The sequence below is a fragment of the Numenius arquata genome, chromosome 4, assembly GCF_964106895.1.
Source record: "Numenius arquata chromosome 4, bNumArq3.hap1.1, whole genome shotgun sequence".
Taxonomy (NCBI): Eukaryota; Metazoa; Chordata; class Aves; order Charadriiformes; family Scolopacidae; genus Numenius; species Numenius arquata.
Window position 1 is genome coordinate 44169738 of NC_133579.1, and position 18243 is coordinate 44187980.

Consider the following 18243-nt stretch of genomic DNA (forward strand, 5'->3'; position numbering starts at 1 on the left):
GTGAATGCAGATCCACCACAAAAAAAAAAATCTATTATACACTGAGACTTTTTAGATCAGCTTTTTTTTCTCTCTCCTTTTTTTTTTTTTTTTTTTTTTTTTTACACAAAGCTACATTAATTAGGCCATTTATATTATACATTTCTAGTTAATAAAAAGCATTACTTTTTGGCAGATTTTTGGTCTGTAGGTAACCAGTTTCTTATTTTACTGAGAATTAGTAGCATTCCTTCTGGCCCACAAATACAAACTCACTGCTGCTTCTACTATTTGTTTCTAACAGAGAAATTGTTAACAGCTGAAAAGTTATTACATGTAAAATGCGTGCATATATACACAAACATACACACGCCTATACGCTGCTGAAGCTGTACCCTATTCTGAGCCTAGACTGGCAGGTGATCACGGTGAACAGAAGATTCTTGTGAAGAATGCGAGACTCCTTGCTGTTGTGTAGCAAAATTAATGAATACCTGTAAGACATGAAAAAAATAGGGCTTTCAAAATAACAGTACTTGAACTGAAACTTTGGAGACATAGCTGATTATATTTTTCAATTGCTTTTCTAAGCTTTTGTGACACAAAAATTCATAGGTTTCTATTGAGGGAACCCCTCTAGAGATATGTTTTGTAAACTCTAGAATTAATTCCTCTTCACCTCTCCAGCTAACTCACTGGCTGATGAATTATAAAAAAAAAAAAATTGGTAACTCATTTTACCATTATGTATGAAAATTACATTTTACTGCTGCACAAGTTAGTAGGAAATAATTGTTTTAATTTGCTTCGAAATGACACACCTAAGGAAGTTGAGCCTGCTGTTTCTATCAACAAACGTCACAGATGAGGGTCCAGATATTTCAAGGTGAAAGTATATTTCTGAACATTAGAGTGATAATTCAACAACCAGCGTGCCTCCTTGATTTTTTTTTTTTAACAGATTTTACTACAGAAAGGTTTGTTTGCTTTTTAATCATACGACTATTTGACAGCAAGGAGCAGAAAGATGGCTAGTCTTGATTCAAATGATCATATTCATATGCAAACCAACTTGCGATGCATTATAAGGGTGTTTGTTATTCAGAATTATTTTCCTGTTTAACGCTGACAGTTAGTCAGAGAGAGGAAACAATGGCAGGTGACTGAGGTTATGAATCACCATGAAAAATGGAGAGGAAGTAAGCTGGAGCGAACTATGCCTGAACAACCAACAGGCTGAAATTACCTTATATTCAGCCATTCAGTGAATAGATCATTTACAAGCAGTTAATAGATCAGTACAGATCAGAACATTTCATTAATGATTTGTACATGGGAAAAAATAAGTTCACACTATCTATCCATCTATCATGGAAAATTAATATTTTGACTAAATGTGACTCTCTTTTAGTTTGGAGAATACATAACAGGAAGTTGCATGTGAAGATGCTCTATCACATCACAACCACCCAGAAACCCCATCCGTGCCATCATTACGTTCTTCCTTCTGCCCAAATAGGATTTCACAGTCTGTAGAAGTGGGATCTCTTCTGTCTGCTTGTGCATTTCCACATTTCCACTGTTCTCTAATATGTAGCATGATACTTACTGCAAAAGAAAATTCTCAAAAGAAGGCGTCCCAGAAGTCTAAAGTTTACTGTGATTTGCAGAGACTGGTTCAGCCTTTTCAAGGACATTCGTAAGATCCGAACTTTGGGACTGTGGAGGTGACAGTTCACAGTCCCACCTTCTCATCCCACAGAGATCTAGATGTTCCTAAGCCACTGATTATGCTTGCACACAGCACAATTATGTAGTTTACTGTGATGCTTTTACTGTGCTAACCTCCAGTGTGAAAGCAGTAACGTTCATGAAATTACTGCACATACCCAAGATGGCCTAGAACTGCTGATTTGCTCCATACATTTGGGTAATCCAGCGAATGATATAGTATTCTTAATTCCATCAAGAATTACAGTACACAGCATGTTCAGACAAAAAAAAAAGGGGGCAGGGGGCGGGGAGGAATAAAGAGAATAAAGAAAAAAAAGAAAGAAAAAGAAAAAAATACCTGCTCTAATGTGGTTTGGCTAATGGAGTAATGTTTGATTTGGAGAAAAGCTTTGTGATTTTCTAGGACTCTGAAGAGCTCTGCTAAGCATCCCTGACTTCGTGGTACATGGTACTCGAGCAGGTTAAGATGTTGTCCCTTAAAACAAGCAAAAATGACAGAAACAGATAAAAGTGAATGCACATTATGATGAGGTTACTCTTGCTTATAAGCAGTCTAGTTTCAATGGGCTCTTATTGCAGTTTAACATGAAAAATATGAGCTTTTAAATAAGAATTTGTTTTGTCTACATGGTAGCACAAAGAAATGTTCATACTCAGAGCACACATTTTGTGCATGTTCTGAGATGACATTTTTTTAATCTCAAAAAATATGTATAAATTCATGACAATTTTATGCTACAGGTTTTTAATCCAACAGACTAGTGCTATTACAATGCAGTCTGGGAAAAGGCTGAGTGAACACACACACATATAAACATGTACACAGACAGGTTCACAGAATCACAGAATCACAGAGGTTGGAAGGGACCTTTTAAGATCATCTAGTCCAACCAATGAAAATAAAAAAAAAAAATAAAAAAAAAAAAACAAAACAAAACCAAAAACAAAAACCACCACACACGCAACCCACACACACACCACCACACCACCCAACACTAATCCATATTCCCAAGCACTATGTCAACTCCTCTCTTGAATACCTCCAGGGATGGTGCCTCAACCACCTCCCTGGGCAGCCCATTCCAATGCCTGATAACCCTTTCAGTAAAGAAATATTTCCTGATATCTAACCTGAACTTCCCCTGGCGCAACTTGAGGCCATTGCCTCTTGTCCTATCATCTGTAACTTGGGAGAAGAGACCGACCCCCGCCTCTCTACAGCCTCCTTTCAGGTATTTGTAGAGAGCAATAAGGTCTCCCCTCAGTCTCCTCTTCCCCAGACTGAACAACCCCAGCTCCCTCAGCCTCTCTTCGTAAGACTTGTGCTCCAGACCCCTCACCAGCTTCGTTGCCCTTCTCTGGACCTGCTCCAGCACCTCAATGTCTTTCCTGTGGTAGGGGGCCCAAAGCTGGACGCAGTACTCGAGGTGGGGTCTCACCAGTGCCGAGTACAGGGGGACGATCACCTCTCGGGTCCTACTCACTACACTGTTCTTGATACAGGCCAGGATGCTGTTGGCCTTTTTGGCCACCTGGGCACACTGCTGGCTCATGTTCAGCCTGCTGTCGACCAACACCCCCAGGTCCTTTTCTGCCAGGCAGCTCTCCAGCCATTCTTCCCCAAGCCTGTAGCGCTGCCTGGGGTTGCTGTGACCCAAGTGCAGGACCCGGCACTTGGCCTTATTGAACCTCATCCCGTTGGTCTCAGCCCATCGATCCAGCCTGTCTAGATCCCTCTGCAAAGCCTCTCTACCCTCCAGCAGATCAACACTGCCACCCAGCTTGGTGTCGTCTGCAAATTTGCTGAGGGTGCTTTCGATCCCCTCGTCCAGATCATTGATAAAGATGTTGAAGAGAACCGGCCCCAGTACCGAGCCCTGTGGGACACCACTCGTGACCGGTCGCCAACTGGACTTCATTCCATTCACCACCACTCTCTGGGCCCGGCCCTCCAGCCAGTTTTTAACCCAGCGGAGAGTATACCCATCTAAGCCATGAGCATCCAGTTTCTCCAGCAGGATACTGTGGGACACTGTATCAAAGGCCTTGCTAAAGTCTAGGTAGATGACATCCACAGCCTTTCCTTCATCCACCAAGCGAGTCACTTTGTCATAGAAGGAGATCAGGTTTGTCAAGCAGGACCTGCCCCTTGTGAACCCATGCTGGCTGGGCCTGATCACCTGGGCATCCTTCATGTGTTGCATAATGGCACTCAGGATGATCTGTTCCATCACCTTCCCAGGCACCGAGGTCAGACTGACAGGCCTGTAGTTCCCTGGATCATCCTTCCGACCCTTCTTGTGGATGAGCGTCACATTTGCTAGGCGCCAGTCGGCTGGGACCTCCCCAGTTTGCCACGACTGTTGGTAGATGATGGAAAGTGGCTCTGCAAGCACTTCTGCCAGCTCCCTCAGAACCCTCGGGTGAATCCCATCTGGGCCCATAGACTTGTTTATGTCGAGGTTATGGAGCAAGTCCCTCACCATCTCCCTTAGAATTACGGGGGCTTCGTCCTGCTCCCCGCCCCTAACTGCTAGCTCAGGGGTCTGGGTACTCGGGGGACACCCTACTCCACTGCTAAAGACCGAGGCAAAGAAGGCATTCAGTACCTCAGCCTTCTCCTCATCCTTTGTCACTATGTTACCTTCCATATCCAGGAGAGAGTGGAGGTTCTCCCGAGTCCTCCTCTTGCTATTAATATATTTATAGAAATTCTTTTTATTGTTTTTAACATCCAGGGCCAGGTTCAGTTCTAGCTGAGCTTTGGCCTTTCTAATCTTTTCCCTGCATAACTTTACTACACCTTTGTAATCTTCCTGAGTCACCTGTCCTTTTTTCCAAAGGACATAAACTTTCCTTTTTTCCCTGAGCTGTGACCTTAACTCTTTGTTCAGCCAGGCCGGTCTCTTCCCTCGACAGCTCGCTTTCCTGCACACAGGGACAGCCTGCTCCTGTGCTTTTAGGACTTCTTCCTTGAAAAGTGTCCAGCCTTCCTGGACTCCTTTGCCCTTCAGGGCTGCCTCCCAAGGGACTCTGTCAAGCAGACTTTTGAAAAGACCAAAGTCTGCCCTCCGGAAGTCCATGATGGCAGTCCTGCTGGTTCCCCTTCTTGCTTCCCTGAGAATCAGAAACTCTATCATTTCATGATCACTGTACCCCAGACGGCCTCCAACTGTTACATCCCCCACAAGTTCCTCTCTGTTTGCAAACAGCAGATCAAGTAGCGCTCCTTCCCTAGTTGGCTCACTCACCAGCTGTGTCAGGAAGTTATCCCCAACACACTCCAGGAATCTCCTAGACTGTTCCCTCTCAGCTGTATGGAGTGCCCAGCTGATATCTGGTAGGTTGAAGTCACCCACCAGGACAAGTGCAAGTGATCTCGAGACACCTGCTAGCTGCTTATAGAACATTTCATCAACCTCTGCATCCTGGTTGGGTGGTCTGTAATAGACTCCCACCACAATATCAGCCTTGCTGGTCCTCCGAGCATATCTAAGGTAGTCATAGTTTTACATGATTCTTTTCCTAAACACGGATCAAGTTAAAAAAAAAACCAAACTAAATAATTAAAGGCCTTTGAAAGTTTTTCTTGGAATCTAATTACTACAGGTTTTTTGTAAGACTTTGTATCAAATAAAAAATTTCAGTAAAGACTGAGACTTATCATCTATGGACCTTGCAATTGAAGCAAATACTCTCAGTGACTACACTGTACTCCTACTTCAGGTGAACACAAAGGCGAGTTCACTCATCAACAATAAAAGCAAAAGGAAATTTTCACTCAGAGAAAGAGCCTGTTTATATATCTTGTCTAAATGGCTTTGGAGTTGATTTAATCAACATCACAAGTCCGATTTTTAAGAATTTCTTAACAGGAAAATAAAAATGATGCTCATATATACTTTTTCCAAAAAGACCAGCATATCCAAATGTGTATGTATAGTTCTTACCAGCCCATACTTAATCCTGCCATAGAACAAATAACATGATGATGAGTTTTAGCTCTACCTTAAATTGTGTTCCAGGAAAATGCAGTTGTAGACGGTCCAAAATCATTCTTCGATAGCTTATTTCTTTACTAAGCCAAACCTTGACAGAATAGCCATTTCCAAACCTGAGAATGATACACAGAAACATCAAACCATTTGTCTACATTATGAAGACAGGAAGAATATTTGTGTCAATTGATTTTCTTATACTGATTATGTCAAATAACATCATGTATGCCTACTGTATTATCACTGCGATTTTAGTATTATACTATTGAATAACAGAATTTTAATGAGGAAGTTGTTAAATTAATGATAACAAACAAACAAGTGTTATGCCTGTGTTCTAATTACTACAGGATATTTCACTATCCAAAGTACCTGAACTTATGCTAACTAAAGTATGATTTAATTGCTATCTTGCTTTGAATGGTTAGCAAAAACCAAACACAAATACAGAAGAAAAAAAATCCTTTAACTTTTCTAATGAGAAAAATGGGTAAGTAGCACTATTTTCCAACTCTTTTAAGAAAGCTGCACAGCTTTTATTTCAGTAATGTGAGTACAATTGTGTTTTACAGATACACAAAAGCAACTATAGGGGCATTTAGAGAAACAGTAAAGTTAATGAATTTTCTTTAGCTCTATGGCCACACAATCTCTCTCAGGATAATTTAGGAAATGAACTTCTCTTTCTCAACATACATGTGATAAAAGTTAAGTACAGGCAATCTAACCAACACATTATTTTTTATTGGATTTTCTCACTGCTAATATTTAGTTGAGGAAGTTGCAATAAACCAATAAACACTGAAATGGCAACTGCAATTTTACGACATGGCTTAAGCATTGGAAGTTATGCGGCACCAGTTCCCAGAGCGAGGTGCAAGGGCAGAGCTCAGCAGAGAGAAGGGACAACACGGGGCTGCTGCTGCATCCCTCCCCTCCCAGCCCTCCTTTGCAGCTCTGTGCCCTCCCTTCGGGTTCACCTTGTTGGTGGGGAAAAAAGGGCTGCAGTAGCCAAGTCAGAAGAGATTTCCTCTGCTGCTGCTGTTCCCTGTTGCCAGTGAGCAATAGAAAGGCCGAGCTGGGAGAGGGAGAGACAGGGAGGTCGGACTGCATTGCCCACCTTCCTCCAGAAACCTGCCACTTCTTCCATCTTCACTCTGACCACCACACAAACATCCTTCACTCCAGCATGACTTCATTCTCCAGCTCCACAACTACTCATCGCCAAATCCTTTACTACAGCGCTTCGGTTTCTAGTGACTCTTCCCTGTATGACAACCTCGTGCCATTACCCTCCTCTCCCAAGTCTTTTCTGTGTACAAGTTGTGATTCAGGGCAGCAGCTGGGCCAATGGGATCTGACAGGTGTGAAGCACATTTGCATGTGATCAAAGCAAAGTATTTGTCACAGCACACTCTATGATGATGCCCTTTTCCAATACAGAAAAAAATGTCTACCGAATATCAATCGAAGTGCAATAAAAAAAGAGAAAGGACTACTCTGAGACATATGTCCAGTTCAACCACTGTCTGAGCAACTCCCAGCAAAATACTTCACATGAAGCACTGCATGTTCCTCGTCTATGATATGCATATAGCAACGAAAGGGCTTTAACTTCTATTTTGTGTTAGACCAAAACCTCTGTTGATATAAAGCAATAAAGTCTTCACTGTTTACAGAGCAGTGCAAACTTCCACAATGAAAAATTCTAGACTGCAGATTTAATTCCATTAAGAATTTTACCTAAATTCAAAATATAATTTCCAAGGATCATCTCAGAGAAGAATTCTATTTCTTTGTTGAATGAGACCATAGTTGCAACATTTTAGATATGACAGCAGCCGCTCCTGCGCAAGAACTTGTGCTGTAGGAAAAGTCACATTACAAATAAATTATTGTAGGGCTTTTTGGTCTTTGCTTGGGGTTTTTTGGTATCATTTTTTTCAGGCAAATGCGACCACTGAACTGCTTGAAATGGAGTAAGAAGAAGCCTTCCTGATGCAGTGTCCTGTTTGTCGGTTCCTGAAGGATGTAATATGAATATTATTGGGTCCAAGCTGCAGGGTACCAAATATTCACTGAGCAATAAGACCTGACAGATGAACAGTGCTGTTGCACCAAAGAAATCCAGAATAAGGTGGAATCCAAAACAGTAGCTGGCTGATTTCCTTTGCAATGATTTACTAACATATAATAGGTCTCTAATTAAATGTTTTAAATGCATAGCATCACCCCTGAAAAAAATACTTGTGACAATAAAAAAAGATGTTACAAAGATGGATATAGTTAACAAGAGTGTTCAATTTACTTGACAGCCAACCTGAGGCAACATTTTACGAGAGATCATTGATTCTGATCAGCTTTCTGGCATCTCTACACAGCCACCATTGAATTACAGTTTAAAAAATGCTGGCTTCTAGCAATGTTCAGCAGTCTCATAAAATGAAATTGTATGCAATGAAGTTTCCAAAGAAAATGAATCAAAATTCTGATTAACAAAGACAGAGAAGTATGTGCAACTTTGGTTTAATTCTATATAGTGAATGGCATAAACACCAGCACGGTACAAATAAAAACTTTACAAGATTCTTTTCTTTTGGCTACTCAAACTATGATGCTTCTATACCTTGATTTTATAATTCATTTTTGTACAAGAGCTCCCCATATAGAGTAAGCTGATAAGCAATAAACATTTCCCCTTGCTATAATCAGCAAGCTGCTTTCAGCAGCGAACTGAGGCAATGCAAATTGAGTTGACCATTTTTTTCACTGTTTTCCTCTCTGATTCAGACAATATAATTAATTCAGAAACCCAAAGTGGAATTACAGTGAAAAGCACAATCTGGTTTGATTAGCACTGTTAGGATCAAACCTTTAGCACCTGATAGTTCAAGTCCTAAGGAGAAAAACATTATCATTAAAACGGCGTAAGTTGAGCCAGCACACCTGTTCAGCAGCCATCTGCTACAAAAGAATCACCATCTCTTCAAAGCTATTCAACAAAGATATTTTCCACTGCTAATTTCTACATTACTTTAACAACACCTGCATTTTTATTTGTGTATACACACACACACAAAAACACATATTCTGACAAAAAAATATTTTTCCTCTCTACCCATCCACTTTCCCCTCAGTCAAACTAGTAGTTCATGCTTGATTTTCAACTCATTAGCAGTTCTGGGTGTATTACTTATTGAGTGCTTTACCTCCTAAAATGCCACTATGAGACTGAAACAAAAATATAAATTCCCAGACTGATTGTAAACTAATTAACTTGAGTATTAACAACACCATCAGCTGCAGAAGCATGAGCTTAGCAAGGACTACAAAATACATCCAAGGGCTCCACACCTTTAATTACAGAGGTCCTCAAGCTAGCTGAGCAGCTCATATAACAAGGAAACAAAAGGAACATAAAATGGCAACAAGGAATAGAAAAATTTCCATGTCAGGAATTACTAAATAGGGGAAAACTTTTCAGCATTGGAAAAAGACGTTAAGGTGGTAGAAAGGTGTTTTTACAGAGCTCAGAATCATGACTGGCCTAAGGAATGAAACTAAGGAATGATTCTTTGCTTTCCTATGTTTCTCATGCAAGAACAGGGGGCATCAAATTAAATTATAGGGAAGTCAATGCAAAATCAGTAAGTGGAAGTAATTTTCCTTACAGCACATAGGGAAACTGTACAACTCATTGAAACAGGATGTGCGGGATGCCAGAACTTGACATGAGTTGAATAAGAGATTGGAGAAATTTATTGGGGGGGGGGGGGGGGAAGCGGAATTCACTAAGACTACCTCTGGCTTAACCCTGTAAGCAGCAAATTGCTGAAGGGTGGTTGAGTAATGTGGAAAAGTAACTTCATGTGCTTTTTTTTGTTCCTGTACTTTTCCCTCCTGGACACTGTCAGAGAGAGGCTACTGCATTACGCTGGTCTTCCATCTGACCTCACGGTTGTTTCAGTGTAAGTATCACAAAGAGGAGTTCAGCCTGGGCTGATCGCCCAAATAGTGCCTCAGTTCTCAGAAGGGGTTTGCAGCCCATGACACAGTTCCAAAGCCACACTGCCAGCAGCGAAAAGACAGATAATATAAAATTACTTTAGATATGTGTCCACACAAGCTGCAGTCACACACTGGAATAAAGCGTGGCCTGATCTATAGCAGAAAGGAAGTCCCCTAGCTGCTCCCCTAGTGCTCTTTCTAGCCTCGCAGTGAGAATGAAAGTGGATTTAGTTGCCCAAAGGATAAAAATTCTCATAAATATCAAGTAGAGGAGTTGCCACTTGAGGCAGATCGAGTAACATTAACTTCTCAATGTTCCCTTCTGTCCATTCCTCAGAGGTCCTGGTTCAGAGATTTGAATGGGGACAAGAAGAGAAGTTGCTGAAACACAGTGCCTTGTGGCCACACAGCTGAGCCCACGCTTGGCTGGTCACAAGGGGTCCCTAGAGCTACTAACAGAGTGTTTTTTGAAGCTTGACCCAGGAAATCCTGTTTTCTATGATGCGTGAGAAAGAAAGTCCATTATCAGCAGACTTCTATTTGCTTAAAAAAAAAAAAAAAACTGCATTTTCATTTAAAACACTTAGGAGTTTGCTTGTCCAGTAATTAACAAAACCAAACCTAGAAGCCACTGTTTTAACTTACAGCAGGGTCCAGAACGACCAGTTCATTGAATCACACTCTTCCCAAAGCCCATTTTCCATCCTTCTCTCCCCAAAATCAAAATCGGTGAATGTAACAATCAAGAACATGACCCTATTTCCTAAACCTTGATGAATAAGAAAAGCATCCAATCATTCATATTCTTTTTTTCCACTAATCAAAGATTACACTTCCTGGAGAATGTTGTGCTATATATATACATCAAAAAATTACAGCTCCCGGAAAGTTTACTGGTGGAAATATAATGTGCATACTTTATGTATGCGCTAGTCTGACTGATCAAAAGATTGCTTCAAAATGACATTATTGGATAACAAAATAAAAATAATAAAGAGAACACTGGCACTTAATGTCTGCAAGGAACTGCATCTTTTAGAATATGTGCCATAAATCAAAGAGAGGGAATAATTTGTTACTGTGCTGTTTGCTCCTCTGCTTTGGTTTACATTCATTTGCAGACAAATACGGTTCTACTTTCCCTAAGTGAATAAGCCTCATCTAGACAAGCTAACTTAGTTATTCCAATATGATTGCTGAAGCATGGGATACAGATTCAGGTCATTCCCCCTACAGCCCTAGGAAAAAGTACAATTTACAAAGAGAACAAAACTTGAACAAGATTGAAAACAAAACATTTTGAAAAACATGGGAAAAAGAAGCAAAAAATGAAATAAAATTATTTTTAAAATACATTACAGTTTAAGATAATTTTAAATCACACAATAAATTTAATTATTCCATCTATTAAGTTGCAGGTAAAAACAACATTTAGGAAGGAAAAAAGTTTATTAAACTTGAAATATTTACTTTATTTTTTAAAAAATACTAAAATCAAATGCAAATATACTATCACTTGCAAAATGTGAATTCTTTCTGCAGCTATTCCTAACAATCTCAGTGTTGCTGAGCAGATAAACTTTATTAGATGCAAACAAACAAACAGATATAACAAATAAATTATAAAATCTGTCTTCCATATACTGTTCGTAGATTTCATTTCATTATTTTTTAATTGATTAGGATTTTTCCAAGGTGTTGTGGTTTAACCCCAGCCAACAACTAGGATCATGCAGCCACTCACTCACTCCCCCTCTTTCTCCCCCAGAAGGGTAGGAAGAAGAGGGAGAAAAGAGGGGAAAGGGAAAAAAATCCCTCGTGGGTTGAGATAAAGGCAGTTTAATAGAAAAATAACTGAAAACAAAAAGAATAATAACAATAGTAACAGTAAAAGAATATGAAAGACATAAGCCATTCTCACCACCTGGTAATTTGTTTGCTCGGCCTGACCCAAGTGGTGATTGCGGATTCCCGCCTCCTGGCCAAGCCCCAATTATATACTGAGCATGGAAGTATTGTAGAAAACATAGATGTTGATATTTATGAAATTGCTCCAAGGAATCCTGATAATACTGTGTTTAGAGAGTGGTCTGAAAATTGTGTAGTAAAAACAACACTCATCATATATTAGGGACAGAGAAGCATATTAAATCTTAATTAGCTCCTGCTCATTGAATGAAGGAGAACACAGATATAATGCAGTATCCCGCGGAAAACATAGTATAAAATGACCAAAAAAATGCATTGGAATGCACGTGCACAGTAGGGCTGAATTAATGTTGCACAAAGTTTTATGAGACTGCAAAGATATTGCTCACTTCTGAACTCTCAATCTGTGTGTTTTTAAAGTTGTAACAACTCTTTTCTCCAAGCTTTCCCCTGGGAAGATAAACTAATAGGTATTTTGCATGAATACACATCCACTGCCTTAATACATTTTCCATGTACAAAAGGAATTTGTTTTCTAGTCAACAGGAATAAAAATTATATTCACTTCTATATTTTATGGCATGTAAGAAACTTACTGCTAGTATATCTGTTAGTACACTAACACCGTTTCCACTGAAGGCTGAAATATTGATGAGATCTTTCAACTTAATCCTCTCTTTTCCATTTAAGAAATCTACATGTGTGAGTTTGAGAAAAGCAATAAAATATTCTCAATCAACTTTTAAAAAAAAAAAGGTAAAGTGTAAATAGTTTGCCAACACATTTTCCATTCTAACTCTGCTATAACAAATGGATTAGTTGTTGTGTAATTTAATCAGCTGGCTTGCTGATAAAATTTGAGCAAAGACTTGATGTGTGTCCAGCACTTGAAAAATTGGTATGAGTTTTTCAGCTATGAGAAGTCTGTCCAGATGGCCCTAGAATGAAGGATAGTATTCAAAATGTTGTTCCCAGAGGACTGGCCAGCTGTATCTAACACGGAAATGCTTCTGTGAATTTTTAAAAAAACATTAAGTATAATGGAGAATACTGGAGAGAGCATTAAAATGTAATCCATTCACAATTTAGAGTAATTGACTCAGTTGGCAGGAGTTGTCTGAAATTAGGTTTTAACAGGCACAACTGCTAACACATCTATCTCATACAAACTGCATCTATAGAACCTAAGATGCTAACTTCTTGGAAATTGCACTTCAGTTTGTTCTTTACAGCTAACACCATTCTAGACACCATTCAGAAATTTGCCACCTACAACAAAATGCCTTTCTAAAGAAGTCCAACAGCTAGCATTCTACTGAGAAACATTTGAGGTTACTTTAAATCTGTTTAAACGTAGATAAATAAAGTCAGGGGTCAACCGTTGGGAGCAGAAACCCAGACACCTACATTTGTAGTGAGAGGACACTTTTGGATGAGCTTTTTGTAACAGGCTTGCACAGGAGCTGGAAAAGGGAATCAAGTCTCACACATTAGAAGCCCCATGTGTCACTTTTTATATCCCCTATGAAGCTTTTATGTTTTACATTATCATCTTCCTGGAGTTCACCCATACCCTTCACAGCAGAATTTTGTACCTCCATCTGACAAAGCTGTATTCAGTCCAAGATTATAGTCTTTCACATCTGCCAAAGGCTGAAAGTGTAGTGAGAGAGAAAGCCGAATCCTTGAAGCTTCCCACCACAGCAAAGCAGCAAATTTAACAGGGCCCCAAGGAAGACTCATTAAGCCTTCAACACACATCCATCAAAAAGGTGATCATAATCTAGACTTTATAGCCTGGAATGGTACTAAAAATAAAGTAAATAAAACAATTTTGAGGGTTTCCATCAAGACAGACAGAATCCCCAGGAAGGGAAGAAAAAAAAAAAATGTAATTTCAGTGGACATAGCTATATTTAAAAGAGGAAAAAAATTCTTGAGACATGCTAGTGTAATGGCATGTAATATCGAAATGTGCTCCTTCTGTTATTTTTTACAGTATGGGAGTCATTCTATCATAAATAAAAGCTGTATGAAAGTTAATTTGGTTTAAGTGTTTATACAGTTTAGATTTCTTTCCTTCTTCCAATCTTCAAAAATAAATCAGGCCTTTGTACTTGATTTTAAAATATTTGTTCAATTTCATTTGTAGAAACAAACTGAAGACAGACTAAAGGATATCAAAAGCTGCTTATAAGTAAGAGCAAATTAAAAAAAGAAAGCGCTGTAAAATCTAACAGAAAAACCATGATAATCTACAGCTATGGGCCCCATTAATTTATTTTAGTACCATTCTTGCCTGTTAATATAAATATGTATATTACCAGCATAATTCATTCACACACATTGCACACAAAAGCACCATCAAAAAACAATTTTTATGGTACGAGTGATTTAGATTAGAACAGAAGCAGCAAACTCAGTTTTGCTTATGCTTTCCTTCACTTACATTGCTTCATGGAACAGTTTTGTTAAACAAAATCTAAGGTGATGGGATTTTACTGTAAGATGGTACCAGCAGACTCGACAGGTGCCTGCTAATTGCAGGAAGACACTGAAAAATAGAACAGACTAGCAACTATAGCAGTGGAAGTGGCTGCTAAGGAAAGTGTTCTTCTGCCAGTAGGTGTTTCCTAATAGATTTAGAAATCCTCACAGTCTATCACTTTAGAAGGAGCAACGTTTGGCTCTGTATGGCAGTGAGAATTATAGGGCTATTAAATCATACGGAGGGAAGAAAAATGGGAAGGAAAGAGTAACTCAATACTCTTTCAGGTTCTGGAAGTTTTTCAGGATGTTCACAGGTGGAGTGGAAAGTGAGAAAATTGTAAGATTAAAATAATTTAAAGCTTAATTATTTCAATGGTTTTCTTTGGAGTAATAAGTAAAAGAATCCTGCTTCTCTTCTTCTTTCCCATCCCATGCAGATGTAGAAGTCCTCCATAAGGTACATGGTAGTGTATCTGGGAATTGTCTTCAAAGCAGTTCAGAACATGAGTTATACAGAGGTACCGGGTTTCTTTATCCCCTAACAATTACTTTACTTATTAGGTGTGTGACAGCCTGGGGTTTATGATGGAGCACTGTATTGGCAAGTAAAGAAAACCACAGTCAGGAGTTCTGTCTGCAGGGAAGTTTGGAAGCTAGAGTAAGCAAAAAAATAATAGGAGTACAGGGACAGCCTTTGGCTTCTCCCCAGCACTTATCAAAAGTTTTCCAAAAGAAGCATGGAAATTTCTTTACTGTGTGCTTAATTAAAAAAAAAAAAAAAAAAAAGCTTTAACAGCTGTGTGTATATGAGGCTTTAACACTGTGCTCTCTACAGTGGCTTTGCTCCCGGAAGCCAAGAAAACAAATTAGGCAGTCAGAGCAAATTCAGACAACTGCATGATCTTAATTAAATCCTTTGATAAAGCTACTGACTATTTTTTCCTAATAAAAGGTTCTAAAGTTTTAGAAAAATTCAATAGGTTCCTGAACAGTAAGTGTGGAAAATTTGGAGACTAAATCAATCATTAAGCTAGGAGTTAAGGGGATTTTAGTCCTGCTTTAAATGAAAAAAATTGCAGTGCAGCTTCAGCTACACAGTTTCTATGGAAAGCCTCAGCTATATTGGTATCAGTGCACATATTATCCCACAGGAATGCCACTGACATACATTAAAGAACTGTCATGGCAAAACAAGGAACATAAACCTGATGACAGTAGAAAATATTCTTAACATAGAGAAGGTGTGCTTTTCTAAAAGTTAGAATGATTTTAAACAAATCATGCTACAAATACGACTGCCAAGAATTCTTATCATGACCTTGCTTTGAAGAATTTATAAGAGGCGCTCATACAGCCTTGATTCTTGAATGGCTGATATCCTCAGAATTAATTTGAAGATACTTCCAGCACGTCATATAGTCTATTCTTCTGCATTGATTTTCTTACTGTGATCTGAAAGAGCCATATCTACAGAGATAGTGCAGCAAATTGAGAAATAACTCTCCTATTTCTATGAACATGGTGCATACTTATATGCTTATGATGTCTTGCTCCCTAAGAAGGTGGAGGAAAAGATGCTGCTAAAGGAAACATCTCTTTTCAGTGGTTGCCAGTGAGAGGACGAGGGGCAACGGGCACAAGATGGAACATAGGAGGTTCCACTCAAATATGAGAAGAAACTTCTTCACGGTGAGGGTGACAGAGCCCTGGGAACAGGCTGCCCAGGGAGGTTGTGGAGTCCCCTTCTTTGGAGATTTTCAAGACCCGCCTGGATGCAGTCCTGAGTAACATGCTCTGACATGCTCTGGGCAATCCTGCTTTGGCAGGGGAGTTGGACTAGATGATCTTTATGGTCCCTTCCAACTCTAAAAATTCAGTGAAATTCAGTGAAAATTCAGTGAAATCAGAGTGGCAAAACAATGACAAAGTCACTGAGAAAAAGGTGAAGCTAGCCTTTGTGGAACACCCGATTTTGCTGTCTCAAGGTCAAGCTTAGAGACACAAACTCGCTCCAGAGGATCTGAATATCAAAAGGCGAGACACACATTTACCCCAGCTAACTTTATGCACTCAACTGAAGTGCTTAAGTAATACCATTTTTCCTTATTAGAGGATACACACACCTTTTAAAAGCAGTTTTGCCTTCCCAAGGTCTGCATTGTCCTCTGCAGACGTCTGTGTCTCTTACTACCAAAGAAATAGAGGGTACCCGCACTCCTGCTAAAGGACTCCAGCTAGTGGGACAAACGCCCACTCTGTGCTGTGAAATTTGGGAATATGAGACAGGATGGCAAAGACAAAGAGCTAGATATAAAAGAAGGAGAAACTGCCGAAGAGCAATTGACTTCTCATGCCTCCAGAAATTGAGGCAACTATTTTCTGAAAGGTACGCAAACATGAAAAGGCAGCTATGAACACATAGAACAACCAGACCTCTTTTTCTTTTTTCCACCATCCAGTTTGTAAGGTCTCTAGCTGAAATTTTGTCTTGATGAAAAAAGCCTTGAAAGGAACGAGCTTATTAAAGTAAATGTGAATCAGGCCTGTCATGCTAACGTAGCTGTGAAACATTTTTACGGGGCCTACAGTTCTACCTAAAGGGAAGGACAGAAAGCCAAAAGTGCCCTCAAGGGACAAGAAGGTATCAGAGACACAGATAACTCCTGCCCTATAACTATGGCAGACAGCAATTCCAAAACATTTCTGTAGAGCTTGTTTACATTGTTAAATGTATCTGCACTTAAGAGTGCCAAACGCTGAGCTAGTACAAAGCAGTGTAGCTTTGCTGCTTGTAAATGAGCTGTATCATTTTACACAGCTGACTGTCTGCATACCATAAAAATTTTGCTTATTGCTGAATGCAAATGTTTTAGCTATAAGTTGCAGCAACTCTCCTCTTAGTTTCTGATCCTGTTTCCTTTATGGTAGTTTGAGTCTGTCGTCTAAATAAACATCTTCATTAACAGATATTAAATTAACTCACGAGCAGAGTTGAAGCAGAAGAGTGGCTCATGCACACCAGGAAAAGGCTGCAGAATACAGCGTAAATATCTGTAATTGCCAGTGAATTTAGTAGAAAGCAAAGATGGTTCAAAATACATTGTTTTTCTGGCTAGTGACCTGTTAAAAGTGCTTCTTCCTGTTATTAGAAATCCTCAAAAGGGACCAAAGTGTATTTCATCTCAACATGTTGAATTCTCACAATGTATTTCTCAGGTTGAGTGCAAAAGTGCTTCATTTTAGATACAAATCTGTCTCTTTCAATTACCAGTGCAGACTACAAAGCATTTTAGCAATGTCATATGTCAATTTAGCTTGCTAAGATATCCTAATTGGCTCTTTTTTTAACTTCACTGATGGCTGGAAAAGATGTGCTTAGCAGTCATAAGTATTTATGCCTTGGCACTATTAAAGTGTCTAGCCAGCTCTTAGATTGCATGTAGCTGCAAAAGGTTTGATGTTGATATATAATACCTGTTTTTAATGTGCTGGGGAGAACCAAGACACTTGAAACTTCCATTGACCATAATAGCAAGTCGTGTGCAGAGGGCTTCACATTCTTCCATACTAAAAAATAAAACCGGAGGGGGGAGAGGGGGGGAGGAAAATGATTAAAAGAATAATAGTGAAAACGGAGAACATTATTTATACCTAACTTTAATTAAAGTGGAAGGAATCTGGACAGCTGCAAAAATGGATACACAAAACCTTTGACTTTGAAGGCAACAGTCCAAATTGTAACCCTAGTCCATACATACCAAAAGTTATTACCACATGACAGCTAGAAGAGAGCCCTAAAATGGAATTTATGTTTTTAGTCCAGAACTAATTGGACAATTCTGGCCACAACACAAAAGTTTTATAACCACAGGGGAATTTCTGACAGGTAGTCTCAGAAATGCCACTGAGTGTGTGAGCCACACACTTGATTCCTTGTAAAACCTCTTTGTGGTCATTCTAAAGGAAAGAGGGAGAAGAATAAAGTTTGTTCAGCTTGCCTTTTGCATAGTACATTCCCTTAAAAAGTAATTACCCTTAGTCTGATTGCAGGATAGAAGCAGCAGCAAAACACTAGAATCCATACAGAATTTAGGACACAGAAATG

General features: G+C 39.3%; 1 protein-coding gene across 1 annotated transcript in view; it reads right to left on the minus strand.

Moving 5' to 3' along the window:
* Window positions 1–386: 386 nt before the first annotated feature.
* Window positions 387–18243, minus strand: part of ABCA13 (ATP binding cassette subfamily A member 13) — a 193206-nt gene continuing 175349 nt past the window's right edge. The window contains exons 52-55 of the mRNA XM_074146216.1: window positions 17613–17705; window positions 5722–5827; window positions 2051–2188; window positions 387–473 (exon numbers count right to left, since the gene is read on the minus strand). Coding sequence (XP_074002317.1) covers window positions 387–473; window positions 2051–2188; window positions 5722–5827; window positions 17613–17705 — 424 coding nt within the window. The remainder of the gene's footprint in view (window positions 474–2050; window positions 2189–5721; window positions 5828–17612; window positions 17706–18243) is intronic.